The sequence below is a fragment of the Marmota monax genome, unplaced genomic scaffold (genome assembly GCF_021218885.2).
Source record: "Marmota monax isolate L192 unplaced genomic scaffold, Marmota_monax_Labrador192_F-V1.1 WCK01_AAM20220418_F8-fsc00125, whole genome shotgun sequence".
In the NCBI taxonomy this organism is placed as follows: Eukaryota; Metazoa; Chordata; class Mammalia; order Rodentia; family Sciuridae; genus Marmota; species Marmota monax.
The window spans coordinates 4,424,425-4,446,315 of record NW_026695235.1 but is presented as its reverse complement, the minus strand read 5'-3'; the positions used below and the strand labels follow the sequence as shown (position 1 = coordinate 4,446,315).

The 21,891-nt window shown below is 44.4% G+C and overlaps 1 protein-coding gene across 2 annotated transcripts in view; it reads left to right on the top strand.

Annotated features, from left to right (window-relative positions):
• Positions 1–21,541, top strand: part of Rcan1 (regulator of calcineurin 1) — an 83,386-nt gene extending 61,845 nt beyond the window's left edge. The window contains exons 1-4 of one of the 2 annotated variants that reach the window (XM_046439132.2): positions 13,479–13,729; positions 16,174–16,347; positions 16,985–17,144; positions 19,797–21,541. In XM_046439132.2, coding sequence (XP_046295088.1) covers positions 13,643–13,729; positions 16,174–16,347; positions 16,985–17,144; positions 19,797–19,969 — 594 coding nt within the window. In that variant the 5' untranslated portion in view covers positions 13,479–13,642 and the 3' untranslated portion in view covers positions 19,970–21,541. Of the gene's footprint in view, positions 1–13,478; positions 13,730–16,173; positions 16,348–16,984; positions 17,145–19,796 lie in introns of those variants that run through there. The other variant, XM_046439131.1, reaches the window with a different exon arrangement.
• Positions 21,542–21,891: the final 350 nt, after the last annotated feature.

Sequence of the window (21,891 nt, the reverse complement as noted above, 5' to 3'; positions counted from 1 at the left end):
GTTCCTTGAGGGCACTCACATTCCTAGTCACTTGGCCCCTCTGTCTCCAAAGTCAGCAGTGGAGGTGTCTCTCACATTAAATCTCTGACTTCAAGAAAAGTCTGTCCTTTCCAAGGGCTCCCTACATAATCTCCAGTGCAACATAATCTAAACATGGAAGTAGAATCCACCAGAGTCAGTATCTCAGGGCAATGGAGAGAATGGACATGAGGGGCAAGGTCTTGGGGGCCACTTTAGGATTCTGCCTACCACAGTGAGGCAAGAATTTGCATTTCCAACAAGTTCCCAGCTAATACAGATGCCACTGCCCTGGGAACCACAGTGTGGAAGCGCCTGTCTCTGCTAATTCTACAACAACCTTTGACTTAGGTTGTCCCTACTCTACTGAGGCAGAAACTGAAGTCTAGAGGTAATGTTCAAGTCCAGAGGTAATATTTCAAAATATATAGCAACTAGTACGTCCTGGGCTCTGGCCAAAATGGATATCAAGCCCATCAGGACAGATTCTGGCTGTACATGCCATTGTGGCCATCCTGCAAGCACCAGTTGTTCAGGGACCCCCAGTAAGAGCTGTAGCCTGTGTTCATGTTCAGGCCAACCTGAGCCCAGCTTTGGCCATTCTACATGCTAACATCAAAAGGGAAATATCATCCCCTCTGCCCCAGGCTAAGACGAGAGGAAATAAAGAGGACAGTAGTTTATTGATTACAAAATATGTCTTTTGAGCATTCTGTCTGCTCAGTGTTGTACAAAGCTACTTTTCTCAAGGTTAAAGTCTGAATCGTTTCCTGTTGCCAGTGTAACAGATTACCAGGACAATTTTAATGGCTGAAAATAATACAGTTTTATTACCCTGCAATTCTAGAGTCCCATAAGCCCCTTTAAGGGGACACCCTCAGTAACCTAAGAACCTCCCACTCGGCCCCAGCCCTTAAAGGTTCTACCACCTCCCAGGAGCACCAACCTGGGGACCAAGCCTTTAACACATGGCTCTTGGGAACATTCAAGATCTGAACTATAGCAGACCCTACTCTTCTGGTCTGGTCTCTAGGTGGAAAACAGCTCATCACGTTGACCCTCCTTGCTTGTTTTCCATGTCTAATTATCACAAGGCTTGCCCCTTCTGCCCATCTCTGAAACGTTGTTCCAGTTACTATTACTGCAAACCTGCCACCCGGCCACCGGGAACTTGGCAGCTTAAAGCAGCGACCATCTGTTTTGCTTGTGCATCTCAGTTTCTGCAGCGTGGTTCTTTTGTCCTTCAAGTGCTGTCTGCTGGGTTTGCTGGGCTGGGTCTAAGCTTCTGCTCAAGATGTCACACTAACATAGCTGGCAAGCTGTGCTGGCAGTCAGCTATGGGCACAGCTGGGGCTTTGGAATGGAGGCCTTGGTTCCTTTCCATGTGGGCCTCTTCGTGGGCTGCTTTGGCTTCCTGACCACACGGTAACTGTTCTAGAAGGAAGCATCCTGAGAGAACAGGTAGATGTCTGTGGCTTTTTGTGACTTTGCCTTGGAAGTGACACGGTGTCTTTTCCACCACATGGTTTTGGTTGAGGCCCTCACAAAGGCCCTCTGTGTTCAAGGGCAGGAGACATACATTCTCCCTCTTGACGGGGAATGGCCAGGTTCTACAGGACCATGTGGGATGGGAGACAGTGTTGGAGCCATCTTTGGAAAGCTCAGTCTGCCAGAATTGTCTTTATCACAGTTGCATGTAGCATCCCGTCCCAGTACACCACGCCCAGCATCCTCCCACCTCGTCCCATTCTGTATACCTGTTCTCCAAGCCCAAATTGGGGTATATGGTCTATCAGAAGACTTTATCTAAGACACTAATTTACTTATTTTTATGCTCTTACCAAACTATAAGAAATGAACCTCATATATTGCATAGATTGTTTTTATTTTAAAATAGACAAAGGTAGAATTTCCAAGAAATTCAGAACATAACAGATATTAGCACTTAACTGAATTCATCCAAAACTTAGGTGATAGATCAAAGGAATTCCTTGAAAATGAATAAAGTGGATATGTCTTTTAATAAAAGTAGCTCCTTATTTGATTCTGCATGAAAATTAACATGCCTAATATATATGTTTTAGGCAGTAATGACAAAACTTATTTTTTTTCCCTATTTATTTCCGATCTTTCCTATTATCAAGTCCTTAGTCCACAGGACTTTCTATAACTGGACCCGTTCAATATCAAGATGGGATCATGACCTACTGGACTAGCCTTTCAGATCACCACCCTCAATATCCTGAGCTCTGAGCCTCTGCATCACACAAGAGAGATCATTTTTGTTATCTTGTCACCATAGTTGCAGTCCTGTCTCCCAAGCTGCTCTGTTAAACCCCTGTAGGAGCAAAACTTGTGTCTTAGGCTTTCAGAGCTCCCAGTAGAGTGCTGATACTGTACTGAGCCCTGGCAGTGGCTTAGGGTTTCTTGACTGATTTGTCTGTGAGCTTTCTGAAGGAGTGCCCACCCTTCCCTCCTCCTATCTCCAGTCAAGAGTCAGGTACTTGGCCACATGTTTTGTTCTGCACATGTTTATGAAGGACTTTAACTGTTCTACGGTCTGTGGCTTGATCTACTCTTAGTTTAGTAGAGGAAACCAATTAAAATGCGGTGAATGTAAGAACTAGAGGTCCCTTGTGTTATTACACTGTGTAATAGGGGTAATTAATTCAACCCTTGTGTTCAGCCTTGGGTTCAGGTTGGCACAGATCCTTAATAAATGGTGGTTGGATGAATGGACAGACTCATGATTTTCCTTTAGACTTGGAAGTCTGTTCCGTGTAGGTGCTTGCCCAGGTAGGCAACTTCTAGCCCCAGAAGAGCCCACCTGTCTATTTGCCCTGTAACTGACTTGCTGCCTGGAATTTTCCCCTCAGCAATGCATTCCTTTGGGTTTGGGACTTTGATCTCCAGAATGTGCTGATTAAATACAAATTCTCTTGCAGTGCCTTATACATTAAACAGCTGTCGTCATTAACACCAAAATGGGAAATAGTTTATTGCTTAACATTCCAGTCTTGTTAGAAGAGGAGGCTCCAGGGAGGGGACCTTGCAGGGAGAAAGGAAAAGACCAGGATGTGCTTCCTGAGCATTAAGAAGAATGGAAACTAATGCAGATGAGAAGGGAGTACATGAAGGTCATGGCTTCCACAAGAAAGAATTGCATAGTTTCACTCAGAGAAGGTATGCTGGCTGGCTGGAGGTCATTTGCATTGCCCAGATGGCAGATTTTCCAAAGAATGTGGGATATCCTCTGCTGGCCACTCTCTGGAGTCTGCAGAAAGCACTTTATGACTTCTGTTCACGCATCTGCAGAGCTTGGTCAGCCACCTGTGGTGCATCGAAGTGACCGTTCCTGGCATGTGCAGAGCCCTGACTCATGGGAATGGCTCAGCCAGCACAATTGATTAATTGGGTATTTCACAAGGTAAAGAGGGTTGGCAGGAGAGGTTAGCAAAAGAAAGCAAAATGGATGTTTTCTAGTGAAATCCCTGTCTTTAAAAGTGTTCAGGTAAGAAATGGGAATTTTTCAACAATTGGCAGAGTCCAGAAACACCAGGTTTAGGGGATTATGCATATGGTAAACAGTACAAATAAATTAAAAGCCATGATACCAAATTAAAGCTCAAAAGGGAGGGGGGGGACGTAGATTTTCCTCTCTGATTACCTTTAACCTTACATTGTGTATCTGTTAACCACAGTTATCTTGGCCATTGAAATACAGCATCTAGTTGGGGGTGGGGAGGAATCCTTTATTACAAAAGTAATCAGTGTTCACTGTGAAAATTCTATTAAACCAATTGAATCTTATTTTTTAATGTTTTTTTTCTTTGCTTCTTTCTCTGTAGTTTCTCTTTGCTTTATTATTTTTGCAATCTTCTTTACTATAATTCTTCCCCTTTTTCACCAAAACAATCACAGCACTAAACATAATTTGAAACCTTTTTTGGTACTAGGGATTGAACCCAAAGATGCTTTACCACTGACCTCCACCCCCCAGCCCTTTTTAATTTTTATATTTTGAGACAGAGTCTTGCTAAGTTGCTTAGGGTCTTGCTAAATTGCTGAGGCTGACCTCCAACTTGCTATTCTCCTGCATCAGTCTCCCGAGTCACAGGGATTACAGGCATGCGCCACCACACCTGGTGCCTTAACGGCAAGTCTTGAACATCTTTTTTGCCATTAAGTAGTCTTCACTTCCTTACTGTGAGTAGCTCCATAGTCTGTTGAATGGGTTTAGCATATTTATTGTCTGGTCACTGATTAGATATTGCAGTTGCATAAATAGACATATAGGGATATGTTTGCATCTAAATCTTTGCCCATGGCCCTGAGAATTTCCTTAGAATGAATTCACAGGAGTGACATTTTTGGGTCCCTATTCCGGTTCTAGTTGATGTGGTTTGAACTGAGAGTGAGTAAACTATAGAGTTCACTACTTTTTTACCCACATTTTCCTTTCTTTTTTTTTTAAATTCATTTATTTATATGTGGTGCTGAGGATTGAACCCCATGCCTCACACATGCTAGGCCAGTGCTCTACCACTGAGCCACCACCCCAGCCCTCCCACATTCCTTTTGAAGTTCTTCCCAGCGATAGATGAGCTAATGGTTATATTTGTCAGAGATCTCAGATGCTTGACATTGGGTACAAATCTTTGGAGCCTTCTAATTTCTTCAGCTTGTTTCTGGTTGGTTGGTTGGTGAAGTGGACACTGTGATATACCCAAAAATAGAGATTTGTCTCTGTGTCCTCTTGGCTGTTGCCCACTTTGGGGATTACTTCATCCTGAAACAAGCCACCCCACCCAATTTCCACCCCTTCACCAGGGTAGCCCCTGTCCCACTGCTGATCAGTGTAGGTATGTCTCTTGCTCCATCAAGGGTCATCCTTCCCCCAGAACTCCCCAGAGAGTCAGCAGGCCATCATATTGTTACTCCACCTTCCCTCTGCCAGCCCTGCTTTCTCCCCTCGCTTTCCCCCAGTAAATCTCCTGCACAAGGACCTCTGTCTCAGAGTCTAGAAGGCAGCAGCAGTTGGTTAGTTGGTTGGCTGGCCAGCTGGCTGGTTGTTTGGGTAGCTGGTTGTGTTGTTGGTTTGACTGGCTGGTTGGTTGGTTGGCTGCCTTGTTGACTGGTTGGTTGGTTAGTTGGCTGGCTGGCTGGCTGGTTGGTTGGTTGGCTGCCATGTTGACTGGTTGGTTGGTTGGTTAGTTGGCTGATTGGCTAGTTGGCTGGTTGGTTGATTGGGTTGACTAGTTGATTATTGTATAGGCCAAAGTATTTTCCCTCTACTGAGCGGAGTAGTGATTGTGACCTTTGTGACCTTTCTTAGAATGGAAGAGCCCAAAGTGGACTAGACTAATGGAAGGGTTTCTAAAAAAGATGAAGTTAGGCATAATCTTCCCAAGTTATTGTCAATATTAGATGATTGATCAAAATGTCTCCTAGAGTTTTTACAAGAGCAGTTTGAAATGCTGTCTTCTCAACCTGGTCTTTTAAAACTATCTCAAAACCTCACTCTGAAAATATGTTCAGATTGTCTTTCTGTGTCTTCTAATGCCAATCACATTAAAAATCTTTCTGCCTCCCTTAATCGTAAGCTAGTTCTATAGAGATCTAGAGATGAATCAGGGTTCCGGTTCTTAGCCATATTGTTCACTTCCCTCTTATGGCCCAATCATTTTTTTTACTAAAAATTGCTTTAAGAAATCAACTCTGGTTTCTATGTATTTGAGGAGTCAAGGTCATCCCTATAACCAGGTCTCTCAGTATTTACAGTGTGATTTAAGGAGAGGGAGAGAACATTCCCAAGATGCGCAGGGAGTCACCAGGGGAATTCGTTGTGCCTGTGAATGGGCCACACAACACACACACAGAGCTGCCGTGAGGAGAGGAGAGACGCGCTTTCCACAGCAGAATTTGGTGCAGATCATTTGACAGAGGACAGAGTGAGCCCTAGCCAGGATGGCTAAGCTGCTCTGCCTGTGCCTACAGCCACCACACCCAGTGCCTGGCTCTAGGGGTTGACTGATCTGTTTTGATGAATTACTAAATTAAGCCAAAGCTGAAAATTTAAATGCCTTTGGGGGTCAGTCATTGGTGGAGGGGCAGGTGTGAGACCACAGGAGTGGTGGGGACCCTGGTACTGGAGATCCCTGGTTTCCACTAAAGGCACCTGCTTAGCCAAAAACACATGGTATTCAGGGCTACAGTGCCACATCCTCCTTTCCCTTTACCCCCCCAAAATGTAGGAACACAGTTTCTATGTGAAAGCCCCCAATTTTTCAATATTGAGACTTATTTCTTTTTAAGTGTTGGAGGCTACCAGTTCCCAAGGAGTAAACTGACGGGGCCATCTTGGCCTGAGAGAGGAAGGGCCAGCTCTTATGCCTCAGGCCCTCTGGTGCAAAGACATGAACCCAAGTCTTGGGCTCTTGACATGAACACACAGATTTTCCTGATGAGTGAAGTCAGCACATCCATTCTCTTTTGTGGTGGTGAGTGTGGGATCTTATTAGTTGTGTATTTGGGCTTATCTTTCCTTAAGAACATTTCCAGGATTGCATTGCTTCATGAGGATGGCAGGGTACAGGTCTCTTCATGTGACTTACTATCTGACTTTTAAGTAGTCAGCAAAGAATGCAATATAAGAAAGCACATGCAATAGCCCTGCCGGGATTTCTCACTACAGACATGGAAACAGGGTGTGTGGATGGAATGGAAATAGTAGGTAAGAGCACACATACATTGAAAACTATCTCTGAGCGGACTCCTCCTTAGTTTTAAGACTGGGTGTGGAGACAAGCCCTGCTCAGCAGAGTTGTTGAGATTGTGTTTCTTTCTGGTGTTGACGATTTCCAGATTCCCATCTTGCTGGCTCTTTTCCTTTTCCTCCATGAACTTCTTGCCTTTTGATCTATTTAGTTCAGCCAGTCACTCACCAGGTATTGGTGTGGTGTTCCTACGTCCCCAGCACTTGGCCAGGCTGCCTGCGAGAAGCTTCCAGAACAAGTCCTGGCCAGGGCATAGTAGTCTCAGTCCTTCCCACTTAAGTAGGAAATCCTGCTGGGGAGGAGCAAGGTTCATCCATGGACATCAACATTAGAAAGTAGAGCTCATCCTTTTAAGGTGAAAGAATGGATTCTAGGGAAAGAATTGAGCCTAAGGTGGTGAGAGCCATTTCGCACTAGAATAAATACAGCCAGGCATCAGGGAGTGATGCTGGTCATGGTGGACGTTCAGCGCCCACTCCTGGGCAGCCATTCTTGCCCAGGTTTTGTTCACTGCAGATTGTGCCCCTGGCTGAGAATGGCATCAAAGCAGAAGTCAAAATCAGTAATCAAAGCAAGGTGAGTCTGGAAAGGAACAGACTAAGAAACAAAAGAAGAAATGATTAATTAGGGTGGCTTTAGGCCCTAGTAATCTCTAAATAAATGTTACCTCCCTTAATCCTCATCTGCTGGTCTCCAAGTCATTAAGTCTAGTTTTGATTTGCCTGTGGCTATTTCTTCATCTTAACATGGCACAGTGTTTTTCCAAGAAGTTGCAGAGGGGTGGTTAATCTTTATGTGCTAAGGAAAGGTTGAGGTAATAAGGAAGCAAGAGTTAATGGGAGTCAGAGCACACACGGAATTCAACAAACCAGATGGAATCTGCTGAGAATTGTGACCTCTGTCTTCAGGAATAAATCTCGACACACTCCTCCTCCCAACCTTAGATGGGTGATTTCCTTTTCTTTCTTTCTCTATTTCTTTCCATGATGATGATTTTTCTTTATATCCATTATGAACTTGAACTGACCTTGGTAGGTTCACTGAAGTGTGCTTAGCATTTCACCTTTAGCAGAAGGAACCCAGAGTACGTTTGCACCCATCACCTTTGACACTGACATAAGTAAGCCATTCATATAAGTTTTGTATTATTCAAACTATTTGCACACTTTCTTGTACTAACTTGTACAAAGTATAAAATGTTATTCCAGACTTCTCTGTTCTTTTCAAAGTGTCAGCGATGTGTGCCAGCAGGCTGACATTTATTATCACTTCTTCAGTTTTCCTACAGAAGATGAAACCTGTCACACTTAAAAAGAAATTTTCTTATTTCAGATTTAGAGTTTGGTTCTCATTCATCCTCAGGGATGGAGAACTTCCCTGTTTTCTTCGGCACATTCTTTAGTAGTCAGAGCCCTCAGAGCCCATCCCAAAGGAAAAGTTATCTGCTCTACTTTGCATTTTCTTTGAAACGCTGTCACTTTGCTTTCCATTTTCTTTTAAATGGTGACCCTTCCTTATGGCAAGCACATTTTCCCAGAATTAAAGCAACACTAAGAGCCAGAATCCCTCAGTCCACATCTGGCCTCCCCTGAGCCATTCCCTGATTACCTCTGAGAGTGGCTAAAGATAGAAATTCCTTTATAGCTATCAAAAAGAAGAATGCTCTTCCTACTTTCTTTCTTCACACTCGCTGGTTATGAAAAGGCCTAAAGAAAACAGGGAATTGAATCGCACCACTGCTTAGACAAATGGTGTCCAAATGTTCTTGATCGTGAGCCTCATTCTTTGAGTACCTCTGCCAGCCGAGCAGTTTATTTGTAAATTCTGTATAAGCTCTGCTTTACATGGCACACCTTATAAAACATGCCATAAAAGAAGGCAAGGTGAGCGTGTATTAAGTTGGACATGTTCTTCCCTCACGCAGAGGGTCGTGCCCTGCTGCGTGGGCTCAGAAGCAGGGCAGTGGCACCCGAGGGGCATGGAGGTGGAAGGACAGTGCTGCTTTGGCAGGGAAGGGCTACAGACATTAATTACCAGCAAGTCTTCCCCAAACAAGAATACAAGGTCTGCCGTCGTCCCAGGAGCTAAACACCAGGGTAAAGGGGATTTTTATTAGCCTGGCATCCATTTAGTAGGTTGCCATTTTTCCCAAAAAGACCTTTGTAAATTGCTTCCCTCTTCTCTGTGCGTTGGTCGACCTCCCAGTCAAGCCTCAGTTTCCCTCCCTGGTCGCTTGGTTTTGTCCCTGGCTTCCTGTGTGGCCTGCTGCCAGGGCCGTTGTCAGCTCTGTGGGGTTTATAATGGGTGTTCTGAGGTCATCCTAGCTGCGCTGTAGGAATGCTGTGATGGGAATGATGGAATTCAGCATAAACCTCAATTTTCCCTCACCCAAAATAGAAACTTCTTAATGCAAATACCCTCTAACTGCTTGGAGCCAGAGGAGGCAAATGCAGGTTAAAGAGATTCATTTATGGCTTTTATGGTGTGGGTGGAAGAAATGCAAAACATCTAAAGCTTTGAATTGACTAAAGCATTTCATTTCTTTGTTAGCTTCTAGTTTCGTTTTACTGTTTTGAGTGCAACGTTTAGTATGCTTTTCAAGAGTTCTAATGAGACTTTGCTGTGGGCACTGCTGCCTCCAAATCAATCACATTTGACTATCAAACAAGAATCAAGAATGTACTTGTCTCCCAAACCACAAGCAATGGACAAGTAACAGAGTCCCCCCCTGCCCCCCCCACGCCTTTTTGTTTGATTTACTTTGAATATCTGTGTATTTTTTATTAGTGCATTACAGGTATACATAATTGTGGGGTTCATTTTGACATATTCATAAATGTATATGTCGGACTTCACTGTATTTCAGTCCCCACAACCACCGTCTCCCCAGCTCTCCTTCCTCTCCCTGATCCTCTTCCCCTACTCTATGGTTCTTCCTCGAGGTTTCTAATCGTGCATTATAGTTACACATAAAAGTGGGATTCCTGTGATATATCATACATGCACATGGGGTGGTTCAGTGAATTTCATTCCAGTTCCTCCCCTTCCCCTCTCTGCCTCCCTCCCCTAGGTGCCCCTCCTATGCTCCATTGTTCTCCTTCTGTTTTCATGTGATCTCTCTTTTCTTTTAATTCCTTATTTCTAACTTCCATAAATGAAAGAAAACATTTGACCCTTGACAGAAATTTCTGAGTCTGGCTTATTTCACTTAGCATAACAACAAATGACACAATTTCATTCTTACTTATGGCTGAGTAAATTTCCATTGTGTATATATATATATATATATATCACATTTTCTGTATCCATTCACCTTCTGAAGGACACTTGGACTAGTTCTATAACTTGACTATTGTGAATTATACTGCTTCAAACATTGGTATGTACATGTTGCCATAGTATGCTGATTTTAATTCCTTGGGATAAATATCAAGAAGTGGGATAGCTGGGTCATATGGTGGTTCCATTCTTGTTCTTTTGAGAAATCTCTATACTGCTTTTCAGAGAATACTAATTAGTATTAGCAGAACCACCAACAATGCATGAATGTGCCTGACCTCCACTCCACATATTCTCCAGCACTTATTGTTATTTGCATTGTTGATGATTGCCATTCTAACTGCAGAGAGATCTCAGTGAAGTTCTGATTTGCATTTCCCTGATTGCTAAGGGTGTTGAACATTTTTTCATATATGTGTTGGTCATTTGCATTTTTTTTGAGAAATGTCTGTTTATTTGCCCAGTTGATTTTCTTTTTGTGTGTTACTTGTTTCTGAAGGTTTTTTGTTTGTTTGCTTTGCTTTGTTTTTTGCTTGTTTATTTTTGGTGCTAAGTTTTTTGAGTTCTTTGTGTATGCTGGATATTAATCCTCTGTCAAGAGAGTAGCTGGCAAAGATTTTCTCCCATTCTGCAGTTTCTACATGCTCTTGCTTCCTTTGCTGTGCAGAAGCTTTTAATTTGATGCCATCCTACTTATTCATTTTTGGTTTTATTTCTTGAGCTTTATGGGTTTTATTAAGGAAGTTGGTGCCTACTCCAACATGTTGGAGTGTTGACTCTGTTTTCTTTTAGCAGTTGCAGTGTTTCTGGTCTAATCCCTAGGTCTTTGATCCACTTTCAGTTGATTTTTGTGCAGGGTGAGAGACAGAAATCTCGTTTCCTTCTTCTACATCTGGATATCCAGTTTTCCTAGCACCATTTGTTAAAAAGCCTGTCTTTTCTCCAGCATGTGTTTTTGGCATCTCTGTCAAGGATCAGATAAAGATCCGATGGCTATGTCTGGTGGGTTTCCTCTGTCTTCTGCTCTGTTCCATTGCTCGTCACGTCTGCTTAATTGTCAGTACCTGCTGTTTTTGTTACTGTAGCTCTGTAGTGTAGTTTGAGGTCAGGTATTGTGATACTACCTGCATCACTCTTATTAAATCTGCCCATGCTTCTCTCCTTGCAGCCAAGGAGACCTCAGGTGGCAGATCCTAGGGGTCTCTCTCTTCTAGTCTAGGGCCCTGACATGTTTTGTGACCTAATTATTTTATTTTTGCCAGAAACTTCCATTCCAGCCTCCTTACAAAATGGCAGGTATCATCTTGACCTGCTCCTATTCTGATCTAAAAATGGACGTGCTCAGGTTTGATTTCATGGAGCTGATCAGTCCAAAGGCAGGTACAGAATTATGTTTTGCTAGGCTTTGGGGGCAGCCTAGTGGAAGGCCTATCATTTCTGTGAGCAAAAACAGTTGAACGACCTTTACATACCTCACTTCTTTTTGTTCCTCATTCATATGAAATTAAAACAGTAAATCCCAGTGCGCCAGTACTGTTGTTTCAGATGGACAGAAGTGTTCCAGTTTTGCCCACAAACCAAATTTGTGTCATGGTTTTTTAAAGAAAAGAGGAGGACAACGAAATGAGTGTTCTCCTGCTCCTCTGTTCACCTTTTAATGCTCTTTACCAAATGGACTCCAGGAGAGAGAAAAGAAGGCAGAGTGGGACCACAGGGAGGGCACTTCTCTGAGCTCTGGAGCAGTGCTGTGTCCTCTGTCTCCATCCCTTTCCCTCAGTCCCCCCACATACACCACCACTCACCACACGCACACCACAACCCTGATTCCAGGCAGATGCCTCCAGGTCGCCCAGGCAGGTCCCCTCCGTCACACAGCGCCGTCACAGCGCCATCCTGGCTGAGCACTTCCTCCTTGGTGTTGACGCACACTACTGTTCAGTGTTCCAGGCTTTTTAGAATAAATGTATTTGGGTATTTTCAGGTTGGGAGCTATGGGTAATTTGGCAACCAAACACCGTAACTGGTTTCTTATGTAACCCTGCGGTTGGCAGCGAGGTTCAGTGCATTGAAATGAAGCAACACTCACTCATCCAAAGGTGACTTTTCCTTTTTCAGGAGAGATAAATGTGCTGCTTTGTTTCTTCCTGTTGCATACATTGTTTTTAATTATTGGCTGACTTTAATGATACTTGCTTTAATTTTTAAATATGAATGGGAAGGTCTATTTAACTTTTGGAAGTTGAAGTTAGGTGTCCCTAACCTAGAGAACGCTTAAATAACTTGAATGCTTTCAGGTGGTAATGAAACTGGAGAGAGGAGGAGGGACCCAGGACCAGACAGCATAGGAATCCAAACTGGTAAAGTGCCTAGAAGTTAGAGTTGCGACCTTTTGAAAAAACTGGAATCAGCCTTCCATCCCAAGGTGCTCCAGACTGGGCATCTCATGAACAAGAGGCCCCCTATACTAGCTTTTCAATTATAGTGTATATTCTTTCCATTTTTTCTTTCTTTCCTAAATAAATTTAAAAAAAATAGTCTGAGTCTCTAAACAGACCTCCTTATTTATTTTATTTTATTTTTTCTCAGTTTCAGAGGCTAGATTCTCTAAAATATTTTGGGTTTTGTTTTTCATGGCACTGGGAATGGGACCCGGGACCTGAGGCAGCTCTCTACTACTGAGCCCCACCCTCTGAAATGTTTTTGTATCTTTGCCTGAATTCAGTAGCCATTAGAAAATGGGCCAAGTGTTGTATCCCCTATTTCTCAGACTACAATAATAAAGTTTTCAAATGAAAACTCTAAGATTGCTTTAGTATCTCTTCCCACCATATTCCTGTAGAACACAAGTGGGAATTGGGACATTCATCCAATAAAGTTCAATTGGAAAAAACAAAGGGAAACACTACATTTCAAAATAAATCCCACTTTTTTCTTTAAAAGCAGAGTTCATTGACCAAGACATTTCAAAATGTTTTCTCTAAGGCCCCAGCTGAAACACTGATTGAGGCTGTCAGGAAATTACAGGGATCAAGCAACTCATCAAGACTTGGGTTTCGAGGTCTCCCAAAGCCTCGAAGTGGCCTTGGAGGCTAATTGCTGTTTACTGCAGTGGACCTTCGTCCTTGTTCTTCTGTAACATTTTCCATCTTAAGAAGGGCCGTCCCATTCAGCCTCGGAGCATGCCGTCTGAGTGGCTGAATGGAATTACTACCAGTGGAAACTATGCTGCGAGAGGGTGGACAGGGCAGCTGGGAAGCAACCTCAGCTGGTTTTCCATCCTCCCGAGCAGAGTTAATTAGCATAGGGAAAATGACTAAGGTGTTGACGTCACCTCTTTCCAGTAGAAACTTACACTTTGTCCCTGTCTGCCTGCGAGCATGCAGGACTTGACTCAGGAATTTGCTGTCCAAACAGGATGCTCTGGACGCTGGGCTTTTTTTTTTTCTTTCCCAGGGGCCTGGCCCTCCCCCTCCGTGCTTTATAAGCGCTGGCTCAAGAAGGGACCTACAGTCTCTTGGAAAAGAAGCTGGCTGCGCGGGCCTCTAGTGCTCTCCCTGTAAGAAAGCAGGATGCATTTTAGAAACTTTAACTACAGTTTTAGCTCCCTGATTGCCTGTGTGGCAAACAGTGAGATCTTCAGCGAAAGTGAAACCAGGGTAAGGCTTCTAATGTAATGTGATTTTTCGAGAGTTTTCAAAGCATTATGCTAATTAGGACTATTAACTGAAATACGTGTGGGTGTGTGGCTCTCTTGTGGGTTTGGGGGTTTTGAAATAAGTCCATAATATTTTGAGTCTTGAAAATCAAAAGCTGTTGCTTTAGGAATTAAGATGAGGGAATTTTTAGAGGTCTCAGAATTTGAAAGCATCTAGGTTACTGGACCAGCTTCCTATCGAGGCAGAGTTTGGAAATTGCATGGTTTTCATTCCGAAGGTGTGGGTGGACCTTTCCAGGGAGGCCTCTTCTCACCGTGAATAGAACCACCTTTTTACAGCTAGAGTTCAGAATAATTTGATTTCGTCTTAGGGAATAAATATTCTCAACTTATTGCATGTTTATAGTAATTATAAGGGTCTGCTTCTAGCTTCCAGATTAGACCAGCTAGAGAAAATGCGCCTTAGCAAATCATCACACTGGGATAAATAATTTAAATGTGGGATTAATGTGCCTCCTGGGCAGCAGATCTCATTGAGGTAATTACTAATTAATATAATTAGTAATTTTAATCTCTATACTTTTCTTCTTTGTTTGGTTAAAATGTCAGATATTTTGTTGATAGCTACCCAGCTATCTGAGTTTTTAATAATATACATAAATGAATATTGTGTATGTTCTGTTTGAGGGATGATGTTTGTGTTATATGCTTTATACCCAAAACCATATGGGAACACGCAAAGGTTTTTTTCTTCTTCTTTTTAAAATCAAATTTAACTTCGTAATTGTGTACTAGGATTGTGATCTGGGACCATAGTTTGCTTTTTTCTTTTTTAACTAGATCGTACAGCATATTCTAATGCTATTGAACCACTATAATAACTAGATTAAAACAAATAAGAGAATGTTATGGTAGGAATGGGGATTTAGCAGAGAATGTGGATTTCTCTGTTCTGATCCTGAGCCCTGAGTTATATTCTAAAATTATTCATCAAAGTCATCTCTCCCAAATTCTGAATCATAACTTCAGAACTACACAGTTGGTCACAGTGCCTACTGATGAGGTCATGTGAAATTCCCCATCTAGCGAGACACCCTGGCAGCTCGGCCACCGGAGAGAGGTGGGGAATAGTAGCCTGCGGCCAGCTGAAATCGCTGTCAGGCGCGTCCTTTCACACGTGCCTCTGCAGAGCCCCTGGTGGGAAAGTCACAGAAACGTTGGGGCTCAAGAGCAGCTCAGGCTTGTGCGAAAACGAGGCTGGGAGCTGCTGCCCCTCCCGCGACCACCTGCCCCGGGGCGCCGCGCCGCTTTCCTGCCGCAGCCGCGGGGGAGCGCTCCGGGGACCAGGCCCTCCCTTACCAGCCGCGAATATTCCTGCAGAGGGTCCGCGCGGTGCATGAGCTATTTCCTGCTCGCCTGCGCGTTAGAGGGCGCGGTGCTCGGGATCCGGGCGCTCTGCCGCCTTGCACACGGGTTCCTACAACCTGTCCCAAGGGTTTAGTTTGGAAAAAGACTCCAACAGCGTCTAAAAGCCCGTGCAGTCTTCCTTGAAGTCCCCATTGCCCACCACCCGCTGCCCCACTCCACCCCTGGTAGGTCTCTCCCCAGAGCTTCTCCCAGAGGCTGGTGGGCCGGTTGCTGAATCAGAGCTGGTAATCCCACAGCTGGGCGTTTCGTTCTAGGAGCTCGGGATGTTTCCTACTTTTCACTCTCTCTCATGACGTGTGCCTATCTGTATTCAAGCCAGTGCAGAAATGGGTCCATTTGCAATACATTAATTTTAAACCAGTATCATTTTAGAGAGTTAAAAAAAAGTAACAGACTAAGATTTTTAAAAAAACAGTGGGAATTTTTAAACTACTTCCTTTAAGAAATGCAAGACTTTTAAAAGTTCATTGTTCAATTTAAAAAAGTTTCCCAAATTAGCTGCACTTAGCACTTTAAGCCCTAAAGAAATATTTGACATATGTAAAATCATCCTTAGCTAAATGGCAGGATTGGAGTGGGCCAGGATAAGGAAGTTCATAGGAATATCAGGCCTAGGAATAAGGAATTGCCAAACTAAACCTTCTAGGAAAATGCTCATTCTGCTTTAAAAATATTTTTTTCTCTTATCATAAGAAGTATTTAATTATTGGTATTGTTCTGCTCATTAAGTGAGTTTAGTAAGTCATCTTCTTACCTTCTTATAAAATCACCTGTAATTGTAATTGGCCTAAATAAGGGGCTGTGTTGGCTAAGGATGTTGCTCAGAAGTAGAGTGTGTGCCTAGAATATGCACTAAAAATACGTAAAGAAATGGCAGCATCTCCTTAAAAAGGAAGTGAGGAATTCTTCAAGTGGTTGGTAACTCATTTCTTTACTAAGCAATGTAATGATGTCCTTTAGTCAAAGGTCACATACAGATAAATTTCAACTCCTTTTATTTTTATTGTGATTTTTCAGGCCAAATTTGAATCCCTCTTTAGGACATATGACAAGGACATCACCTTTCAGTATTTTAAGAGCTTCAAACGTGTCCGAATAAACTTCAGCAACCCTTTGTCTGCAGCTGATGCCAGACTGCAGCTGCATAAGACTGAGTTCCTTGGGAAGGAAATGAAGTTGTATTTTGCTCAGGTGAGTCAGGAGTCAGGTGCATTGGCTATGCATGCATCTCTCTTCCCATCCTTTTTTTTTTTGATGGTACTATGAATTGAACCCACACCCCTTTTTTTATTTGGAGATATTTGGAAACAGTGTCTTGCTAAGTTGTTGAGACTGGCCTCAAACATGCTATCCTCCTGCCTCAGCCTCCTGAATCATTGGTGCTACAGGTGTGTGCCACTGTGCTCTGCTCCTCCTCCCATCCTTTTTTTTAAGACCATCTATACACTGATGATGTTATATATGGAAAACCCAAGAATTCATCTCAAGAAAGGAAAAATTAATGCTCTGAATTCTCGGTCTTGTACTTATTTTAAGAAGGCAGTGAGTTTGAGAACAACCTCAGAAATGACACTTGGCCTTCTGGAGTTGAGTAGCAAGAGAGGAAGCACAACCACCCCCACCCCCACCCCCACCCCCCTTCTTCTAGCGAGCTTGCAGGTGTGCTGTCAGGGCCAGGGCCATTTCCCAGCTCTTCCTGGAATCACACCTGCTCCACCTGGCACTTGGCCTGTCCTTTCACATCTGCCTTCCAGAAGCTGTGGCAGGTGCTGTTGACACTGTAGTTCTTCACTGCAGGGCAGTGACCAGTGTTGACTTCTCTCCTCAGACTTTACACATAGGAAGCTCACACCTGGCTCCGCCCAATCCAGACAAGCAGTTCCTGATCTCGCCTCCTGCCTCTCCGCCGGTTGGTTGGAAACAAGTGGAAGATGCTACTCCAGTCATAAATTATGATCTTTTATATGCTATCTCCAAGCTTGGGCCAGGTAAGCAGTGCCCTGCAGGCAGGAGCAGGGGTGGAGAGGGAGAGTCTGCTAAAGACCTGCTGCTCACAGGTCAGGGAGGATCCCCATGGGCCCTTTAGCTCCCTCATGAGCCAGTGCAAGTGTGCCCTCCCTTTGTGTTCTTCCACATCAGTGCCACTTGTGCTATGAGTGTGCATTCCTTGGGAAGGTGTGCAAGAGCCACCATAACTGCTCATTAGTCCTGCCCTCGATGGGCACCCTCACCCGTGAATCCATCTCCTCGCCCAGGGGCACAGCCTGCATGGCTCATGACCAGGTCTCTCTAGGTGCCATTGAGCAGTGGAGTCTCGAAAAGGGAAAACCGATTATCCTTGTAGAAATTTCAGTTTTAGTCAAGGTAATTTCTCCCTTGATTTCGTTGATCTGATTCTCACCTGGCCTTTTTAATGGGTAGGAAGAAGAGAACCAGGGATCATAGAGAAGAAAGAACCTCAGGCTCTTTGTCCATAAAATGGGTCTTACCCAGTGGAGTTGAGGTCATCATCCAACAAAAGACACTTCACAGTACCTGACCTCAAGTCGGTACTCAATCCTTGGTCTTTGGAAACAGTCAAGTGTGGTGGGTTCCTGTCCTATGTGCTAGGATTTGGCTGAGTATGCAGAGAGGAGAGGGGGTCTTGGAGTAAAGAGGTGTGAGCCCCTTCTGCCCCACCCTTGGAGCAAACTGGATACATGCTGAGACTGTCAGCTCCTCATTTCTCCTTGACCAGCAATCTGATGTTCCTTTGGGTTTTATTTTCGTGGACCATCAGCAATTTCATATTGAAAAGATTACATTTCTGAAAACATTGCCCAAATGGAAATTTCCCCTGTGGTATAAAGCAAGAATCACATTACCCACTGCTAATCGTGGCTTGAAGGTCAAGGTCAAAAATGGTCAGTTGGAGGAAGTGTGTGGCCCTCCACAGCAGCTCTTGGTGAGAGGCATTAACAAAGCTGAGAGCTGCATCTACTGGTGTCCTAGAGACGGGAGCAAATGGGATCCCCCACCTGGGGAGAGGTGCCCTCCTGCTCTGGAGGTCAGAAGTGCCATGAAGGAAAATTCCTCAGCCTCCAGAATCTACCATGTCTTTACAGAAGACCATGGAGAAGGCTTTTGAAAACAGACATCATGAAACCAGTTTGCCCTTGGTTTACTTAGCGATGGGCTGAATAGTATTTCATATTTTGGCTGTACTTTTCAGGATTGCAGATTTTGCAATGATAGCCCTAAGTCCCAAGCATTCTGGATTTTGTGGTAGATAGTAAGGATTTGTAAAGAGGCCAGCACCTCCAGTGACCCGTCTGACATCCCAGACTGAATGCTCTGAGGGAGCTGAGGCTTCTTCAGATGTAATTACACTGGCATCCAGTCTCCAAGAGACAAGGCAGCCCCCTCCTGTGTGAGGGACAGTGCCTTCCTTGAGGAGAGGAGCATGCAGGGAGGCAGGAGGCTGGGAGCCTGCCGCTGCTCCTTCAGCTGGAAATGAGCCTCTGAGGAGCACACAGTGGTGGGTGAGGAGCCTCCTCACTTGCATGGAGCTTCAGAGAAAGTCTGCACGAAGCCTTAGAAGAAAGCTCACCCGAGCCACCCCAAGGTGGGCGAGCTGAATCCTTAGCATTTCCACACCTCCTAGCTAGGGGTTGACCACAGGGTCTGTGTGTGCTGGCAAAAGCTTTACCACAGAGCTACATCCCCAGCCACCTCCATTTTTAAACATAATTCTAGGTAAAATTGCCAGGCATGCACATCGTGAACCAGGTACTACGGGCTCTGTGGACATTCACTCATGCCACTAGCTCTGTGAGGTTGATGCCTTTGTTGTACCATTTTATAGAGGAAGAGAGAGGTACACAGCAGAGTGAGACAACATACCCTGGAGCCCTGGTACTACAGGCTCGCAGCCCACGTGGTGGCCACACGGTCACACTGCCTCCCATCAGCACCCAGTGGTCAGACTCTCCATAGCCAGGAGCCCTGAAGGGATGCCCAGCTCCTCCATTCGTGGCCAGGTTCCTCAGTTACAGAAGGCTCTTCCCATCCGTGCTGGACCTGAGTGGTCTGACCTTGAGCCTGGTCAAAGTCAGGCTGGCACAGAACAGCAGAGCATGCTTGGCTCCAGGAGGCCAGCAGTTTTGTAAGAAAGGGATGCCGTGGTCATGAAGGCGAAAGGAGCACCTACCTGCGTCTGCACACTCGGCCTCCACAGGTGTCCCTGTCCTGGGTCTGCTCTGCCCTCGGAGGAGGCTCAGGATATCAGTTACCAAATGTGTTTATCCTTCAGCATCTTGTTCCTGAACTGATGTTCCTCACACCACACTTGGGGACTCGCTGGCAGACAGGGAGCCTCTGGGTAGTTAGTGTAGGGTGCCTGGTGACATGAGAAGCGTCAACTAAAAATACACATTCCATTTATTCCTGTCACATGCCGGACTCGGAGTCAGACACACTGGAAATGAGTCCTTTTTTTAACGTAGCATCAAAGAAACGTAAATGTAAAATGTGTCTTGTCTGTCTCAGCCCGTTGAGCGTAGGCAGGAGGCGGCTGGGCAGACCTAAGTGTGACTCCATTTGTTCCTGTCGTGGCACCCTCCAGGTCTCATCTGAGTTATCTGCCATTATTTCTTCCCCAGGAGAGAAGTACGAGCTGCACGCAGCGACCGACACCACCCCCAGTGTGGTGGTCCACGTCTGTGAGAGCGATCAAGAGAACGAGGAAGAGGAGGAGATGGAGAGGATGAAGAGACCCAAACCAAAAATCATCCAGACAAGAAGGCCAGAGTACACACCTATCCACCTGAGCTGAACTGGCGCCGGGCGAAGAAGCATTCTCAGTCATACTCACGGGAGGAATCTTTTACTGTGGAAGTGGCCGGTCACAACTTGGGAGGTGGCAGCCGTGACCGCTATGGCAGAAATCCAGTTCATGTTGCTCAGAAGAGAATCAAGGCTTCGTCTCCTTGTTCTGATGCTGCACCTCAGTCCACGTCCATGGCACCCAGGAATGTCTTGGGCCAATCACTGAGTTTGTTGTGATCGCACAAGGACATTTGGGGACATCTTGAGAAAACCAATAATGATAGTGTCTTGTACTTGTTCTTTTCTGGTAGGTTCTGTTTTCGCCTAGGGCAGGTTGATCAGTGGGTCCAGGGAGCGCTTTCCGCTTCTAGCCAGTGTACAGGGTACAATCCCAACTGGTAGGAGGAGGCCTCACGCAAAGCCACCAAGCGTCTAGTGCAGAAAGGTTGTGAAAACAACCGCAACGCCATGTGGAATTGTAGCGTCTCATTTCTTCCCTCATGTTCGAATGTCTGTGCATGTTTATTACTGATTTTCAAGACTAACCTTTGTTTGTGTATGAAGTTACGCATTGTTGTTTCACATCCTTTGGGAAGTAGGAAAGCATTGGGAAACTGTCACCTTCCAGATCTTCAGCTCTTTGCATCCACATGTGGAAGTGCACCTGGAAGACCGTCTCTCGGCATCCTGTCCAGTGTAGCACGTGACTTGTGCTCCTGCAAAAGACGCTGATCTGAATTCCTACGTAGAGTAGCTTATACAATTCAGAGAATAGCAGTTTCACTGCCAATTTTTAGCAGGTGAGAAATTTTAGTTTAGGTGTTTGGGTTGGATATCAGTCTCCATTGTTTCTTTATGTAATGGTTTCTAGACAAGAATCATAACCAAAGGTCGCTTTGGGAACTATTGGTTGAGATAGTTGGTTTTTCACCCCACTGAAACATCCAGATAAACGTGTAAATAGAGCTGACAGCATATATCCATACCTGTTGTACTCTTGGGTGAAGAAACGTGACAGTGGAAGGATAGTGTAAGCTGTATTAACCTACCTGTGAATCGTATGTTGTAGAAAAGCCGTCCACGTGTTTAATGGGATGAACTCAAAGCATGTAAAGTGAGTAGTAGATGTGTGTTGATATGAGAGGGATGCAGTGCCTTTCCCCATAATTCCTGATGGAATTGTTACACTAGGTGAACATTTGTAATTTTTTTCTAGTTGTAATGTGTATGTCTGGTAAATAGGTATTATATTTTGGCCTTACAATACCATAACAGTCTGTCATTCTGAAATACCTAATGCCAAGTAACAGTGCATGCTTTGGAAATTTGGAAGATGGTTTTCTTTGGGAAGCAAATAGGTTTGCATTAACTTCTTGGATTGTTCATAACAAGAAATCGATTGAATGTTCTCAAAACCCTGTTTACAGTGCTTGGTAGGAGGGCACCGGTTAGGGAGAGACCATTGCATAGCTGTTCAAGTGTTTCTAGTTAAGTGCTTTTAAACTGGAGAGGCTAACCTCAAAATATTTTTTTTAACTGCATTCTATAATAAATCGGCACAATATGCTCTTTCCGGAAAGTTACTTGTTTGTCGTTTGATTTCTAGGATTAATCTGTGAACCCTTTCAGTTCTGCAGCCTCAGAGGACACATTCCTTTGTCACTTTGAACTGAAAAGCTTCTAATTCTGTGCTGTGGTTCAGAGTATCCACTGTACTGCAGTCCATCACTTAGAAAAGGGCAAATTGGATTAAATAAAAAGCAAAATTCTGAGCATTTTCTTGATACAGAAAATATTGTTTATTAGCCCCGCTTCAAGCAGTAACTTGTTTTTTTTCTTTTGCGATGTTGGGGATAGAAACCTAGGGCCTCAGGCATGCTAGGCAAGTACTCCTCCTGAGCTACGTTCCAGCCACCAGTAATGTTTTTA